Source organism: Gymnoscopelus braueri (genome assembly GCF_963280865.1).
Source record: "Gymnoscopelus braueri genome assembly, chromosome: 21".
In the NCBI taxonomy this organism is placed as follows: domain Eukaryota; kingdom Metazoa; phylum Chordata; class Actinopteri; order Myctophiformes; family Myctophidae; genus Gymnoscopelus; species Gymnoscopelus braueri.
In genome coordinates this window covers 7,633,104-7,650,894 of record NC_137623.1, presented here as the reverse complement: position 1 = coordinate 7,650,894, position 17,791 = coordinate 7,633,104, and the positions used below count along the sequence as shown (strand labels likewise).

Here is a 17,791-nt window from a genome sequence, read left to right as displayed (position 1 = left end):
ATTGCAGGTGGAGGAGCAGCCTATCAAGGAGATCAACCTCTACATGTATCTGTACTTCGTGGTCTTCATCATCTTCGGATCCTTCTTCACCCTCAACCTCTTCATCGGAGTCATCATCGACAACTTCAACCAGCAGAAACGAAAGATAAGCACCACATAAATACACAATACAAATAAATACATAATACAAATAAATACATGAAGACAAGCCTGGCAGCAGGGAGTGTTGGGCCTCCCTCGCCCCCTCCCCCCCAAGGACCCCCTGTGGTCCCCGGACCCCACTTTGAAACCCAGTGGTTTAAATCACCCCGAGGTTTCATTCTGTGACGTTGGTCTCTTTACATTGTGAAGCCAGGAGAGAGTCTCATGTCATCCTCACTGTTCCCTCTGCTAAAATAAAACATGACCCGTCAGCACTTATTCCCCTCTGCTGTCATGTGAAAACCTTGTATGTCCAAAACTGTTACTTTTCAGGGAAATGTTATACATATATATATATATACACAGGTATATATACCTGTGTTCCAATTTGATCCAATGTAGTTATTATTATTATTTAGTCACACGCTCTTGTTAATACTTTTCATTGATCAATATTTATAAAAACCCACGCAAATACTTAACCTCTTTCACTTTCACTAAACGACTATTATATATATGTTTTTTTTCTTCAATTATAGCGATCTACAAACTCCGGTCGCTATATATTTTTTTTCTATTACTTTTGTGTGCCACTGTAGCAGTGGCGTAAAGTAACTAAGTACATTTACTCAAGCACTGTACTTAAATAAAATTTTGAGGTATTTTTTTACTTTACTGTAGTGTTTCCAATTTTCAATACTTTTGCTTCTACTCCACTACATCTCAGAGGCAAATATTGTACTTTTACTCCACTACAATTATTTGAAAACTTTAGTTACTAGTTTACTAGTGCAGATATGAATTGTACTTTGCAGATATGAATTGTTACATTATAAAACATACATTAACCACTTTAGCCCTATGTTATACCTAGGTCGATCTACAAGCTCACAACTGTGTTGTGAGTTTGTAGATCTGCTTTTTCCAAACATTTTAGTACTTTTACTTTTGGTACTTTAAGTATATTTTGATGCCAATACTTTTGTACTTTTACTCAAGTAAGATTTTGAGCACAGGCCTTTTACTTGTAACAGAGTATTTGTATAATGTGGTATTGCTACTTTTACCTAAGTAAAAAAGTCATTTTTCCACCACTGCACTGTAGCATGATGAAGTCAGGGCATTCATTTGTGGAAAAACACACACATATCAGAAATGTGGAGATATGAGGTTTCTGCCCAACCGCGATGATAGTGGGAACAAACTTCCACAGGATGTGAGCTTTGTGCCGACTCTGACTACTGTCAGAGTCCAGCCTAAAAATTGTCCACGGTCATGTATTTAAAAAACATTTCTGCTTACACATTATACATTTTTTTTAAATGTTTCGTGCCTTATGCAAAGCACCTTGAATTGCCTTTCTTTATGAAATGTGCTGAACAAAATAAAAACACCTCGCCTTTGCACACACAGTACACAAATGTACAACAGTATAATTGTAGGAGTACAACAGCACAACTGTACAGCAATACAGTATACTGTAGGGATGCACAATATTGAATTTGTGGCCGATATCAGATTGCCGATTATCTGTACAGTATGTTAAAATAGGTGCGGCTGCATTAATAAACAGTGCATTCTTGTTACCCGATTTATTATGCTGTGTTCACACTGGCAGATAAAAGCTACAGGCTACCGTTCATTTTCAATGGAAGCAGTGGTGGAAAAAGTACTCAAACTTAATGTTTTACTTAAGCCTACATCATTAAAATACGACTCAAATAGGAGGCTGGCCAGACTGATAAAGAAAAAAAAATGCAGAACGTAGTGGATCAGGCTGGATCCCAGGCTAGTATTTTAAAGCTCGGCTTATGAACTGTCAACATGCTGTCTCTCCAGGGAAGATAACTCTATGTGTGTGTGTGTGTGTGTGTGTGTGTGTGTGTGTGTGTGTACTTAGGAGGCCAGGACATCTTCATGACGGAGGAACAGAAGAAATACTACAACGCCATGAAGAAACTGGGCTCCAAGAAACCGCAGAAACCCATCCCTAGACCTCCAGTAAGACCACATACCATAATGTTACAGTTCATGTGGGAAACCAGTACGTTTTTCTTCGGCGCGGGAAGCCGGGGGCCGGGTTTCTTTGAGACCGGGCCCCCGAGGGAAACTAAACACCCCCCGGGCTGCCTGGGTAAAACACGTCCTCGCGGCCGGGGCGGCGTTTGGTACTGTTCGGCACGGCGACGCCCCCGGCCCGCGGAGACTCGCAAACGAAAATGGGCTTTTCCCGTTCCGCTTTTTCCACACACTATATATATATATATATATATATATGCCAGAGTATGATTGGAAAACCAGTCAGATTGAAAAAGGTGCACTCGCTTTCACCGACAGAGGCGCGCCGTCTGAAGGGGACTTGGGCCACGAGAGGCACCGCCAAGCGAGCTTACGCGAGCGAGACGCCGCGCCGAGTGTTGCGAAGTCACCTTCAGCCGACTCAGAGTTATGACGTCATTTCTTTTTTTTATGGACGTCATTTTTTTTTTATGGGGGTGCCCGGCCTGCCCTCCCGCGGGGAGAGTAATTTTGATAGCATTTTATTTAGCATTTTATGCTAGGTTCATTGTTTACCTGCGATCCTATAGTTTCAATGTACATGTTATTATTTTGATATTATATTGTTTAGGTTCTTGGTTTACCTGTGATCCTAGTTTACTGAGGCACTATACACTGTCTCTCTGCATTCTATATATGTGTTTAACTTGCTCATGTTAAATTTCTCTGGATAAGAGCGTCTGCTAATTGCTTAAATTGTATAATTGTTAATTACCTTTTAAGACCTCTAATACACCAGGTCTATTAGACCACCTATGCCAAATATAGACCACATAATTAACCAGATGTATAGAAATTCTATAAACCAGATATAATATAATAGATCAGTGTTTCCCAAACTTTTTTTGCTCTGAAATGAAAAATTACACGTTTGCCCGGGACCCAAACTAGTGAAAATAGTGAGCTTGTAGATCTGCTATTTTCACAACTTTTTTTGTATTATTATATTTTCTGATTTGATTCATGAAATCGTCAATTTAAGGTAATAAACGCTGGCATGGGGATAAAAAAACGATGTTTTAATCTCAGGCAGTCAATGTGTTAAGGACTAGTAAGCCTACTGCACACTGCACACTGGTCAACACTGGTTGACCAGTGTTTTTTATGGTTTGTGGTTCTTTTTCTCTGGATTTCATATAATGCTGCAAATCTATTTTGTTGTTCATGTCAGACACAGTACTCTTTTTTTTTTGCTGAATTTATTGTTGTATCCTGTAGTAAGTTAATAAAGGTATTTGTAAAATTCTAATTCTCTCTCTCTTTCTCCCTCTCTCCTTCTCTCTCCCTCTCTCTCTCTCAGAACAAAATACAGGGGTTCTTCTTTGACCTGCAGGGGAAGCAGGCGTTTGACATCATCATCATGGTGCTGATCCTCCTCAACATGATCACCATGATGGTGGAGACGGACGAGCAGTCGCCGCAGATGGAGTACATCCTCAACAACGTCAACCTGGTGTTCATCGTGGTCTTCAGCTGCGAGTGCACGGTGAAGATCGTCGCGCTGCGCTTCCACTTCTTCACCGTCGGCTGGAACATCTTCGACTTTGTGGTGGTCATCCTGTCTGTCGTGGGTGAGTTCCGACCTTTTCTGTCTGTCTGTCTTTATTAGAGGATTCTGCCCGAACCCGACCCTACCCGACCGACTCCCAAAACATAAATTTCAACTGCCCCTAACGGTAAGGCTGGCGGAAATTGCAGTGGATGTGTTGGATGCAGCTCAAAGTGAACTTTACTCAGGTATCTAGTTTGTCACCGTCCGACCTTCCTAGCCCGTGTTATCAAAGAAAAATGGGCGACAATGGACAAAACTCATTCGAAAATCGTCGATCGAAAATCGGCAAAAGTGGCCGTTTTCAAGATGTTTTGGCCATCATCTCTGGAACAGAAGGTCCAATCTGCTCAGTTCAAAGCTTGTTGGACGCGTGACTTTGAGGACATTAAGCACATTATGACGCCTTTTCAATCTTGTTTGAAATGACCAAACCGGCCTACTGATGATGTCACTGGTAGGCCTGTTTCTGAACTGTCCACAGCCCATCAATGAGATGCAGAGTGAGTAAACAGAAATGCTAGCTGTAATGTTGTGAGAACATTTAATTAGAGCATTGTGTGGATTGGCTACATATGTTCTGCTTAATTATTGCATTGAATGCACCTGTTACTGCTCCTCTCTATGTATGCCTTGCGCACTTGTAATGCTGCTCTCTTGTAAACCTGCTGTAAAGCTGATCAAAAGCAGTCCTGATTGTCTGGCCATCAGTTCAGTGAAACAAGTGTTAATACCAAAGAAGGAACACTAGGCTATAGTACCATAGTATAATGAGCATTAGTGAGCGCCAATTATACGAAGATAAGGTTGAAAATGGTCGAAGTGGTCCTTTAAGTAACCATGTTAGTCACATTATCCAGAGTTTGAAGTGTTTTAGTAGAACATAAAAACCTGAATTTTCACTCATTTTGACCCTTATTCACATTCACTTATTACCCCTATTCACATTATCTTATTCACATACACGTATTACCCTTTATTCACATTCTCTTAGTACCCCTATTTACATTCACTTATTACCACTATTCACATTTTCTTATTCTCATTCACTTATCACCCCTATTCACATTCACTTATAACCCCATTCACATTCACATTCACATTCACTTATTACCCCTATTCACATTCAAGTATTACCCTAATTCACATTCCATTATCACCCCTATTCACATTCACTTATTACCCCTATTCACATTCACTTATTACCCCTATTCACATTCACGTATTACCCCTATTCACATTCACTTATTACCCCATTCAGATTCACTTATTACCCCTATTCACATTCACTTATTACCCCTATTCACATTCACTTATTACCCCTATTCACATTCACTTATTACCCCTTTTCACACTCACTTATCCACATTCACTTATTACCCCTATTCACATTCACTTATTACCCCATTCACATTCACTTATTACCCCTTTTCACACTCACTTATTCACATTCACTTATTACCCCTATTCACATTCAACTATTACCCTAATTCACATTCCCTTATTATCCCTATTCACATTCACTTATTACCCCTATTCACTTATTACCCTTATTCACTTATTACCCTTATTCACTTGTTACCCTTATTCACATTTATTATAAAAAATGCATTGTTGTTCTGCTGTGTGTGTGTGTGTGTGTGTGTGTGTGTGTGTGTGTGTGTGTGTGTGTGTGTGTGTGTGTGTGTGTGTGTGTGTGTGTGTGTGTGTGTGTGTGTGTGTGTGTGTGTGTGTGTGTGTGTGATGAATGAGGCCAGGCTATTGGCCTTGATGTCCCCACTGTAACAAGGTCCTACATACTGTACATCACACACACACACACACACACACACACACACACACACACACACACACACACACACACACACACACACACACACACACACACACACATGCACACGCGCACGGACAAATTGTTTTCACTATCACCCATTCACCTTGCTATAGACCCGCACTTACGCATATATACGCTCGCACGCGCTCACGCGCTCACACACACACACACACACACACACACACACACACACACACACACACACACACACACACACACACACACACACACACACACACACACACAGACACACACAGACAGACAATGGCAAGCAGCCCATTATATATGCCAGCGGTCATCTAAACATTTTCCGGACAGGCACAGACAGAGACGCCTATTCAGTGTAGCAGGGGTCCTTCTGGCTGACCTTTGAATGATGAATGTTCATAACAAACCCACTTGAATACGACAAGTGTTGAAGTACATCTACGCAAAGTACAGTACTTAAAGGGCCACTTCACCGCAGTGTTGATTTTGTCGACTAAAACTATGACAAATGTATTTCTTCGACTACCATTTCCACTGTTAAAAAATAACAAAGAACTGACGACTAAAACTGTGACTAAATATATTTTCGAATTTGTCAACAAATAAAAACTAGACTAATTGAGAGATCCAGTATAACTAAGACAAGTCAACATTTTTTTCAAATGCATTTAAAGGTAGTTGCTCTATTCGGACATGTACAGTATTTCTATGTACCGAGGTCAATCGGTACAGACAGTGCAGGAATACACCCATTGGGCCTGATTCACTAAGCTGTTCATAAATAGTTCCTAAATAAAGTGACTAAAGGGGTGCGTATTTTTTATAAGCACAATCTCACGTGCGATTCAACAAACGCCGTGTACAGCCTTCATTTGTGTGTGTGGCGGATGTAACTCATTTTTGCCGACAGTCACGGGCGCACTCCCATGTAGATCATCCACGTCCCATTTAACACCTTAAAAGGCAACCGGGAACTCTAACGTCAGACCATAAACGTCATCACGCTTCAAAATGGACAGATCTACAAGCTGACACCGCTGCGTCACGCACCGCATGACAACTTGTAGATCAGCGCAAGCGAGTCCCTCACGCTGAACGTTAGCAAAGTAAATACTAAATAGCCTACTCTCAATAAGAAGTTAATTTACAAAGTTGCACAGTATACATTGCTGCTATGCTCTCAGGCACCTTCGTCATATTTTTTTGTCTCAGGTACTAGTGTAAATATGTAGATAACTTGTTTGGCCTTTTTGTTGTTCTCTTGTTTGATCTCTTTCCCACTCGGGCCCAATGATGTGTAGTCTTTAAGTGAGCTGTCACAACATCTAACTCATCTTTCCACTATATTGGCACAGTTTTTTTGTCATATAGTATGTCACGTTTTCAAACTCTCCTTGGGTGGTTGTAAGAAGTATGTGTCTCTGATGTCTTGGTACAGTGGACAGTATGTGTCTCTGATGTCTTGGAACAGTGGACAGTATGTGTCTCTGATGTCTTGGTACAGTGGACAGTATGTGTCTCTGATGTCTTGGTACAGTGGACAGTATGTGTCTCTGATGTCTCGGTACAGTGGACAGTATGTGTCTCTGATGTCTCGGTACAGTGGACAGTATGTGTCTCTGATGTCTTGGTACAGTGGACAGTATGTGTCTCTGATGTCTTGGTACAGTGGACAGTATGTGTCTCTGATGTCTTGGTACAGTGGACAGTATGTGTCTCTGATATCTTGGTACAGCAGGTGGCAGGTGGTTAGGAAGTGTAGCTCGGTTTCTACCCCATTTTGTGTGCAGTGGGTTTACAGTCTGTCTTCTCTTGAGAGCCAGGTCTGCCTGTGGTGGCCTTTCTCCATCGCAAGACTGGGTTCACTGAGTCTGTATACAGTAGTCGAGGCTTTCCATAGTTTTGGACCAGTCACAGTGCACAGGTATTCTACCACTGTGTATTCTCTGTTTAAGGCCAATTGCTTTCAAGCTTGCTCTACTTTTGGGTTGCTTCTTTCACCGGCATCGGATGTTGTCAATGCACTAAATGGGACATTATCACGTTTAATCAGACTATTGATTGGTCTAAGTAGGGGCTCAGTAGGTGTTTTTAGTTATTCTGTGGGTTGATGAAAGTTGGGGCAAACGCTCAACCCAAAACACGATTTACGATTCTGTGCTTATCGGTACATAACTCGGACGGCGCTGAATCGGTTCAAGCGAACTTCACAACGTTCAGCACGGCAACTCGCTCGCTTTAGCTCGCTCGGTGGTGCCTCTCGTGGCTCAAGTTCGCTTGAGACGGCGCGCCTCAGACGCGGTCCAAAACTATACTTTATACAAAACACCCACTGAGTCCCGTTGGTAGGTCAGTATCTCTTGATTAGACCAATCAATAGTCTGATTAGGCTGCACTAGCCTTCCTGCTTTCGTGTATAGAGGGGCGGGTTTAAAATCAGCGCGGAGAGAATGCGCCTGATCCCATTGGTTCACCGATCTGTCCGTCAGCCCCCACCCCGTCAACACAACATTACGAGCGACGCCCACTGCACTCTGGTTGGTTGGGGAAATGAAACACTTCCTATACCAGGTACACCGACGCGCTGGTCCGGGCTTTTATTTTTTAGCAAAACTAAACAATAAAAGCCTGGAGATCGAGGCTATAGTCTGATTTTAACCATGATACTGTCCCATTCAGTGCATTGACAGCATCCGAAAAGGGTGCTTCTTTCCAATGTGTCAGACAGCTTTCTTTTTGCTGTCTTACAATGTGGTTTAGTCCAGTAGGGTTTCTGCATGGTGGCTGTGCTTGTGTTTGTGCACTGAGTGCCCGGACCAGCTGGCTGAGGGGACACCTCTCTGGGGTTTAACTGTATGTGAGGGCTCTGTTATGGAGCATTGTGTCTGGGTCACTTTCCTTTAGGTGGTTATACAATGTAAATGCTCTCTCTTTTTAACTTTTAATAATTAGTGGGTATCGTCCTGATTCTACCGGGCATGCACGTAGAATGAATTAGCAGAATTCTGTGTGCAGAGTCTCAATTTGGTGTTGATCCCATTATCCCAAGTTCTTGGTTGGCAAGTGTTCTACTGTCTGTCTCTCCTAGAGTACGCTGTCCTACTGTCTGTCTGTCTGTCTGTCTGTCTGTCTGTCTGTCTGTCTGTCTGTCTGTCTGTCTGTCTGTCTGTCAGCTTTCCTACTGTCTGTCTCTCACACACTGTCTCCCTCTCAGCTGTCCTACTGTCTGTCTCTCCTACATGGTCTCCCTCTCAGCTGTCCTACTGTCTGTCTATCACACACTGTCTGTCTCTCAGCTGTTCTACTGTCTGTCTGTCTGTCTGTCTGTCTGTCTGTCTGTCTGTCTGTCTGTCTGTCTGTCTGTCTGTCTGTCTGTCTGTCTGTCTGTCTGTCTGTCTGTCTGTCTGTCTGTCTGTCTGTCTGTCTGTCTGTCTGTCTGTCTGTCTGTCTGTTTGTCTGTCTGTCTGTCTGTCTGTCTGTCTATCTCTCCTACATTGTCTCCCTCTCAGCTGTCTATACTGTCTGTGTCGCCTGTACTGTCTCCCTCTCATGTTTAGAAGCCTTCTTTGTAATATATCTAAATGTAATCATGAATGTTGTCTTCTGCATCACTGAGATAAGCAGGCTTCTGCTAAAACAACAGATCATAGAAGGAAACTAATGGCCCTGATTTTGTGTGTGTGTGCGCGTGTGTGTGCGTGGGTGTATGTGTGTGTGTGCGTGTGTGTGTGTCTTTATGTGTGTTTGTATTACCATACTTGTGGGGACATACAGTATGGTCCTCACCTCTGTATAGTAATACACACACGGCATGTAATAAAATAGACGAGTGGTTCTCTAAGCTTTTCGTGCCAAGGACCCCCAAATTGATATGTATGTGGCCGCGGACCCCCACCTGAAAATAAGTGTGCCAGGGACCCCCAGAAGCAAAGATTTGTGTTAAAAATGTTTTGCCTTTTAAAAAAAAAAGATTGAAAGATTTGCACACATTTTCACGATTTTTCAAAAATAGCAGATCTAAAAGCTCGTAGCGCGGCACTCGGTGCCACGCTGTGAGCTTGTAGATCTGCTATTTTTGAATAGCCAAAGTCTGAAATATGGATAAAGGGGTTAAAATGATCGTGACGCTATATTAACACATTTTGCTGGGGACCCCCTGGTACCCCTCCAAGGACCCATGGGGGTCCCCGGACCCCACTTTGAGAACCAATGCAATAGGCATTGTGAGGACCATTGTCCTGGTCCTCACAATGGCTTCATAATTAGGAAAAAGATTCAGGTTGGGATTAGGGTTGTAATTATGCATTTAGAGGTCAGGTTTAGGAGTTAGGATTAGAGTTATACCTGTTCTGTACTTGCACACAGTGGTGGGAAAAGTACTCAAATGTTTTACTTAAGTAAAATTATCAATACTGCAATGTAGAAGTACTCTGTTAAAAGTAAAGGTCCGGAATTCAAAATTTACTTCAGTAAAAGTACAAAAGTATTGGTATCAAAATGTCCTTAAAGTACCAAAAGTAAAAGTACTAAAATGTTTGAAAATAGCAGATCTACAAGCTCACGATCGGCTATTTTCAAATAGCCTAGGTTTAAAATAGGGCTAAAGTGGTTAATGCATGTTTTATAACGTAATAATTTATATCTGCAAAGTAACTAGTAACTGAAGCTTTCAAATAATTGTTGTGGATTAAAAGTACAATATTTCCCTTTGAGATTTGTAGTGGAGTAGTAAATAGTAAGTAGGAGAAGTAAAAGCATAGACAATTGGAAATACTCCAGTAATGTAAAAGTACCTCAAAATTGTACTTAAGGACAGTACTTGAGTAAATGTACTTAGTTACTTTACACCAGTGCTTGCACACACATGTGCACTGGTATCGCTCGGCGAAAAAAATCGCTGATCTACAAGCTCACAACGCGTCGCTGTGCGACACATTGTAAGCGTATGTACATCTGCATTTTTTTTGGCTTTAGGCTTACGGTTAAAAATGCTTACTTCTTCAAATGGCATTCATATAATCGTCCTAAAATGTCCCCACAAGTATAGTAACACTAACGTGTGTGTGTGCATGCGTGGGGTGTGTGTGTGTGTGTGTGTGTGTGTGTGTGTGTGTGTGTGTGTGTGTGTGTGTGTGTGTGTGTGTGTGTGTGTGTGTGTGTGTGTGTGTGTGTGTGTGTGTGTGTGTGTGTGTGTGTGTGTGTGTGTGTGTGTGTTCTGTGCACTTGTATTACTAGGCCTGTGAGGGCCCAATGTCCCCACAAGTATGGTAGAATTGTTGAAATAGACATGGTGAGGACAGAGTTCAAGTTTAAGGATCTACAAGTGAGCTTTACAATGAGGATGTCCTCACAAACATAATAATACAAACGTGTGTGTGTGTGTGTGTGTGTGTGTGTGTGTGTGTGTGTGTGTGTGTGTGTGTGTGTGTGTGTGTGTGTGTGTGTGTGTGTGTGTGTGTGTGTGTGTGTGTGTGTGCACTGTACTTGCTCTGCACACGTGTATGCTGTGTATGTCAGTGTACAGCCGTGTGTGTGTGTGTGTGTGTGTGTGTGTGTGTGTGTGTGTGTGTGTGTGTGTGTGTGTGTGTGTGTGTGTGTGTGTGTGTGTGTGTGTGTGTGTGTGTGTGTGTGTGTGTGTGTGTGTGTGTGTGTGAGGACAAGGCCGCGGGGGAGGGGTGAAGGTAACGGCAGTAATCAGTGGTGTCACAGGGCGAATCCCCAGAGACAAATCACACATGATGGACATGCTGTATAGTGTGTGTGTGTGTGAGAGAGAGAGAGAGAGCGAGAGAGAGAGAGAGAGAGAGAGAGAGAAAGAGAGAGAGAGAGAGAGAGAGAGAGAGAGAGAGAGAGAGAGAGAGAGAGAGAGAGAGAGAGAGAGAGAGAGACTCACACACACTCGCACACGCAGACAGACAGACAGACAGACAGACAGACAGACAGACAGACAGACAGACAGACAGACAGACAGGAATGTGAGACTGGTGATCTAAATGGACAGAGAGGAAGAGGGAGAAGCGACGGATGAGAGAGAGAGGGGGGGGGTAGTGAAGGAGGGATGGTTTGATTTACCCCATGTCCCCATCCCTTCTTCATCCTACAAACCATAACTCACACAGACACATGGCCGGATGGAGGGATGAAGACATGAAGAGGAGGGGAGGGAAGGAGAGGGGAGGAGAGGAGAGGAGAGGAGAGGAGAGGAGAGGAGAGGAGAGGAGAGGAGAGGAGAGGAGAGGAGAGCTGAAGTCTCTATTTAGTAGAGGAAGGGATGAGTATTAATGGATGGATGGCTGGATGGATAGACAGATGGTGTAAAGAGAGGAAAAGAGGAGTGGTTGCTTGGTGCTTGATGTCCCTTAATTAACAACACCGTCATAAAAACCAATCATCAATCATCTAGCATAAATGACCTCACACAGCCACCGTGATTGGTTGGTAGGAAACAGAGAGAATTAATGTGATTGGCTGTTAGGGCGCTGACTGAGGAACTGTGATTGGTTGCTAGGAGGCAGACAAGAGATTTTATTATTCACTTTTGTATTAAAAGTGTTTTTCCACCAATTAAATTTGTTTCAATATGTACATGCTGTATCATTTCATCATGTGTTTTTTTTTGTAATATGCTAAACATTTTGTCATCTATTTTATTGAGTTACTATTATTATTATGATTATTATTGAGATTATAGCTTTACATCATTGCTAGGCAATTGGTAGGCAGGTTTATGATCCGTCCAAACAGAACAACAGTTGTGAATGGTGTGTGTGACCCAAGCGCACAGCAAAGAGGAGATGTAAGTTTGGTGAAGTCCGAGTCCAGAAAAGTGATGATGAGGGGGGAGTTGGAGTGGGGTGTGGACTCAGTGTGGGATCCGAGGTATTGGAGAGGAGAGGGGACACATGGTCAGTGGAAATAACCACAGGGAAAAAAGCAACAGAAGGCTGGCACTGCATGAAGTTAAACAGGCTGGTAATGTAGCTTTGTAAAAGCTAAAATAGAAATGCGCTACAACTTACATAAACTACCCTAGGCTGGCCTGTACTTTACCGTACGAGTGGACAGGTTGAGATCTGGCGACGAATGATGCGAAGACAGGGTTCTTGTAGAGGCAGGAGTTGATTGTAGACGAGGGACAGGTATTAGTCAGGGGATTAGTGAAGGAGAGCAGGTGCGCTGATTTGTGCCGTGGAGTAGTCAGCGACGGGGGTGCGCGAGCTGAGCGCGTTGCCGTGCTGGAGATGCTGTGGGGTGAGCCTCGGAACCGAGTGCACAGAGGTAGAAGGACGGGCATGTGGACATTCACTGCCAGGAATTAATGAATGAATGAATGAATTAATCCGTCTACCGTCCCCTTGCCAGCGAAAACGGCGATTTTGCTGTACCTTTGAAAAATCATGGAATATTCTCTGTGACCTCCGTCCTCACGGAGATCGGCTCATTACACGCACAGGGGTCCAGTAGAATCGAATAAAAAAAAATTGGGCCGGCCGCGATCCTCCATTCCAAAACTATGGCCGTTTGTATGTGGCTTGTTTTTTGAAAAACAGCAGAAAAACAACAGAAAGTCAAGAAAATGTTACTTTTGTGAATCCTTTAACATGAGAGGAGGCTAGCTTTTTTTTTGTTGTGGTCAACCCTCCCCCCCCCCCCCCCACACACACCCAAAAAATCTAAAAGACGCCAAAGACGTCCTTGGCAGCCTGGGCGTTTGAACTAAAAAGACGTCAAGGACGTCCTTGGCAGTGAATGAGTTAACACATTTGGCTGAAAACCCCCTGGGAACCCCCACAAGGGCCTCTGGGAGGTCCCCGGACCCTGCTTTGAGAACCACTGAGTGTTCGCGTCCCTCTCTCTCCTCCCCTCCAGGCATCGTGCTGGCCGACATCATCGAGAAGTACTTCGTGTCGCCGACGCTGTTCCGGGTGATCCGATTGGCCCGCATCGGCCGCGTGCTGCGCCTCATCCGCGGCGCCAAGGGCATCCGCACGCTGCTCTTCGCCCTGATGATGTCACTGCCCGCCCTCTTCAACATCGGGCTCCTCCTCTTCCTGGTCATGTTCATCTACGCCATATTCGGCATGGCCAACTTCGCCTACGTCAAGAAGGTCGCCGGCATCGACGACATGTTCAACTTCGAGACGTTCGGCAACAGCATGCTGTGTCTGTTCCAGGTATATTCACCAGTGGTGGAAATAGTACTCAAATTTTTTACTTAAGTATTAAAGTTGTACAATGCAAATTCACAACTAACGATTTTTAGCAACCTCTGCTGGTCACTACCGTCACTGCATACAATTTCCATAGTCCTCGATTACCCAGAATTCCATTCGTTTTCACCGGAAGCCGGAAGCGTTTCAAAAAGCGATCTTTTAATTGTTTTATACTATCTACGGATCGTTTCTCTTAGCCAGTGGAGCATTAGTTACCATGAGCTGTGCTTTCTTTTTCTGTTCTTTTTCGATCTTCTAATCCTACATTCTCTTAAAATCAGCGTGAGGTTCCTTTTTGTTATTAGCGCGGAGTTCCTGGCCAAACAGGAAACCGTTGCGGTAGTTCCTGGCCAAACAGGAAACCAGTGCATTTCCACCTCCGTTTTCCGGCCAGATGACGTCATTTCCCCGGGAAAGTCCCCCCAGTCCACGTTCAATAGAAAATATATAAATAAAAGGCTTCCGGGGGTGAAATTCATGGAGTGGGTGTTGTGAAACTTTTGCCACTCACAAAAGATATACAATTTAACTTTAGTTTTGTTGAAAACGTTACCTAGTATGCCTTTAAGTAAAAGCACTTAAGTAAAACTATCCATACTGCAATGTTAGAAATGCTCCATTCAAATTAAATTCACAGATCACCACGTCAGCGGGATGGGACGGCCTGCTGGGCCCCATCCTCATCAACTCTCCCGAGGAGTGCAACAAGGACCTCCCGCACACGGGCACCACCGCCAAGGGCGACTGCGGCAACCCGCCGGTGGGCATCACGTTCTTCGTCACCTACATCATCATCAGCTTCCTCATCGTGGTCAACATGTACATCGCCATCATCCTGGAGAACTTCAGCGTGGCCACGGAGGAGAGCACTGAGCCGCTGAGCGAGGACGACTTCGAGATGTTCTACGAGGTACTTTATGCACTCTTTATACTTCCAGGTGTTCTACGAGATGCTTTGTACACTGTTTTACCATTATCGCAGAGGCGGGACAAAGTCACTGTGTTGTCATGTACAAATAAGTCTCGGGTCTTTGCTCTCGAGCCCTGAGTCGAGTCCAAGGTCAAGACTGACAAGTCCCAAGTCAAGTCCCAAGTCAAGTCCCAAGTCAAGACTGACACGTTCCAAGTCAAGTCATAAACTTTTTGTTTCGAGTCCCAAACAAGTCCTTTGGACTTCCGTTGTTGGACTTTATCAAGTGACTTGAAAAGTCTCAAGTCAAGAGAGGGCTCAAGTCAAGCCACAAGGTCTCAGGTCTCGAGTCACACCTCTGCATTATTGTATCGTTTTTTATTGCATATTTTCCATCATTATTCTTTTTTCTTATTGCACTGGTTAGTGACAAATCAAAATTTACTGATTCTTGAACTTGTATAAGAGAAATTAAAACACCACTGATTCTTGCTCCTGGAGGTGTGGGAGAAGTTCGACCCGGAGGCCACACAGTTCATCGAGTACGCCGAGCTGTCGGACTTCGCCGACACGCTGTCGGAGCCACTGCGCATCGGCAAGCCCAACAAGATCAAGCTGATCTCCATGGACCTGCCCATGGTTAGCGGCGACAAGATCCACTGCCTGGACATCCTGTTCGCCTTCACCAAGCGCGTGCTGGGAGAGTCCGGGGAGATGGACGCCCTCAAGCAGCAGATGGAGGAGAAGTTCATGATGGCCAACCCCTCCAAGATTTCCTACGAGCCAATCACCACCACCCTGCGCAGGAAGCAGGAAGACGTGTCTGCCACCGTCATCCAGAGGTATGCGCGTTAAAAAAAAAAAATCCAGTGTGTGGTAAATGGTGCCTCACAGCCAGGTGTTGCAAATGCTCTCCCTCTCTCTTAAATTAGTGTAATTAGTTGCAGCTTTGTGTTGCAATCAGTTGCAGCTGTTTATACCACACTCATACATACATACATACATACATACATACATACATACATACATACATACATACATACATACATACATACATACATACATACATACATAGGTTCCCAGTTCGATCCCGGGCTAGGGGGTTCCCCAGAGTTAGTGTCGAAGTGTCCTTGAGAAAGATGCTGAACCCCTAATTGCTACCGATGAGCAGGTAGGTGCCTTGCATGGTTTCCTCCGCCATCGGTGTATGCATTAGGGCTTTCACCAACTAGTCGACTAGTCGACTAGTCGACTAGTATAACCACTAGTCGACTGTTGGTACTAGTCGAATAGTTGGGAAAAAAAAAAAAAAAAAAAAACGTTTTTTTTTTTTATGCCATAGTAATGGCCCATCTTACTATTATTATTATCCTCCTGACTTTATTTTTTATCAAAAGGGGGTCAAAAGTATGCCCAATAAAAGCCTATTATTGGGCAATGGGGATCCTTGGAGACGCTGCTGTGGTGCTGTGCTGCTGTGCCAGAAGCGCTTCCCTTAAAACGCCATAAAAATAAGGGCAGGAGGATAATAATAATAGTAATATAGTAGTAGGATGGCATTAAAACAATGCCCCCACTAAAAAAAAAAAAAACTTTTTTTTTTTTTTTTTTAATTTTTAATTTTTAATGTTAATTTCGACTAGTCGACTAGTCGACTACTAATTGGTCAAAACAGTCGACTCACACAAATCATTAGTTGTGAATGCCCTAGTATGCATGTGTGTGTGAATGGGTGAATGTAATGCACAATCTATCCGGCCACTCTACCCCTGAGCGACTGCCGCCCCTAGCCGCCCACTTGAGGTGCCGCCCTCTAACCAATAAGAAGTGGCCTTACTTAGGGGGCGAGTGGAATCCACTAATCTCTGTTACACTTACTCATACCTTCTCTTTCGCAGGTGCTTCAGACGGCACCTGATCCGGCAGACGCTGAAGGCCGCCTCTTTCCTGTACCGGCAGATCACCACCCCACCGCACCAGCCGGGAGGGGAGGAGCCCGGCGGGGAGGGCGCAGAGGAAGAGGAGGAGGCAATGGCGGTAGCTCCCGAAAAGGAGGGACTGATTGCCGCCATGATGCGGGAGAACTACGGTTCGGGGTGTTCGGTGGCACTGGCCATGGAGCGCTCCGACACCATGCTCTCCACGGCCTCCTCCACCTCCTCGCCGCCCTCCTACGACAGCGCCACCAGAGCTGCCAGAGTAGCCTCCAATGGCTACCAACCGACCACGCCGCAGGACCGCAGGGCGGAGACGCTAGCGGCCGCGGCCGCCAGGGCAGAGGAGTCGCCGCCGTCCGGCGGAGGCCGGCCCGAGAGGGGCCGCGAGATGTTACCCGTCCCGTAGCGGGTGAAACCACGGCGGAGCGAAGCGAACGAAGCGAACGAATGAACAAACCCTCCCCCTGCCCTGCCCGTTGGACGTTGATTTGTTTCCTGAATGTACGCAAGGGGAACAAAAGCTACGCAGCTCGGTCCTCAAAACAAGCGTGGATTATTAAAACACTATTATTACTATCATCAATATTATCCTGCCCTTGTTGAGGAGAGTCCTTGCCCAATAGCGCCTCCTGGAGGAAGACGACAAAGAAAGCGAGAAAAGGAAACGTGTCGATAAGGGAATACAAATCACGTCTGCTCGACTTCACGTCGGCTCTGCCTTTTAAGGGAATAAAAGACAGCAGGGATGTTGTGACAAGACCCCCTCCCCCCCTCTCTAACCTCTATGGTGTATTGACCCTAGTTGCAGGTTTCGAACCGAACGCCAACTGATCGCTACTGCTAGAGGGGTCATAGCGGTCAGAGCGACTATATCACTGATGAGGAGTCTGGTAGACTCACTGATCATTGCGAACGGCTCAAGGATTAACGCGAACGATTCACTGATCATTGCTAACGACTCACTGATCATAACGAACGACTCATTGATCAACATGAACGATTCACTTGATCAATACGAACGATTCATTGATCAATGCGAACGATTCACTTGATCAACACGAACGAACACTTCGCTGTGATGTTCCTGATGTGTGTGTGCGTATGTGTGGGTGGGGGTCGGTTGGGGGGGTCAACGACTCACTCGACCGACGGACGGAGAGA

At 44.6% G+C, this 17,791-nt stretch overlaps 1 protein-coding gene across 1 annotated transcript in view; it reads left to right on the top strand.

Annotated features, from left to right (window-relative positions):
- The window catches only part of LOC308077528 (sodium channel protein type 3 subunit alpha-like), a gene marked incomplete at both ends in the record, with an annotated part of 152,644 nt that extends 135,608 nt beyond the window's left edge, over positions 1 to 17,036 (top strand). The window contains 7 exon segments of the mRNA XM_080418276.1: positions 8 to 149; positions 2,042 to 2,142; positions 3,500 to 3,770; positions 13,440 to 13,744; positions 14,421 to 14,693; positions 15,195 to 15,535; positions 16,592 to 17,036. Coding sequence (XP_080274402.1) covers positions 8 to 149; positions 2,042 to 2,142; positions 3,500 to 3,770; positions 13,440 to 13,744; positions 14,421 to 14,693; positions 15,195 to 15,535; positions 16,592 to 17,036 — 1,878 coding nt within the window.
- Positions 17,037 to 17,791: the final 755 nt, after the last annotated feature.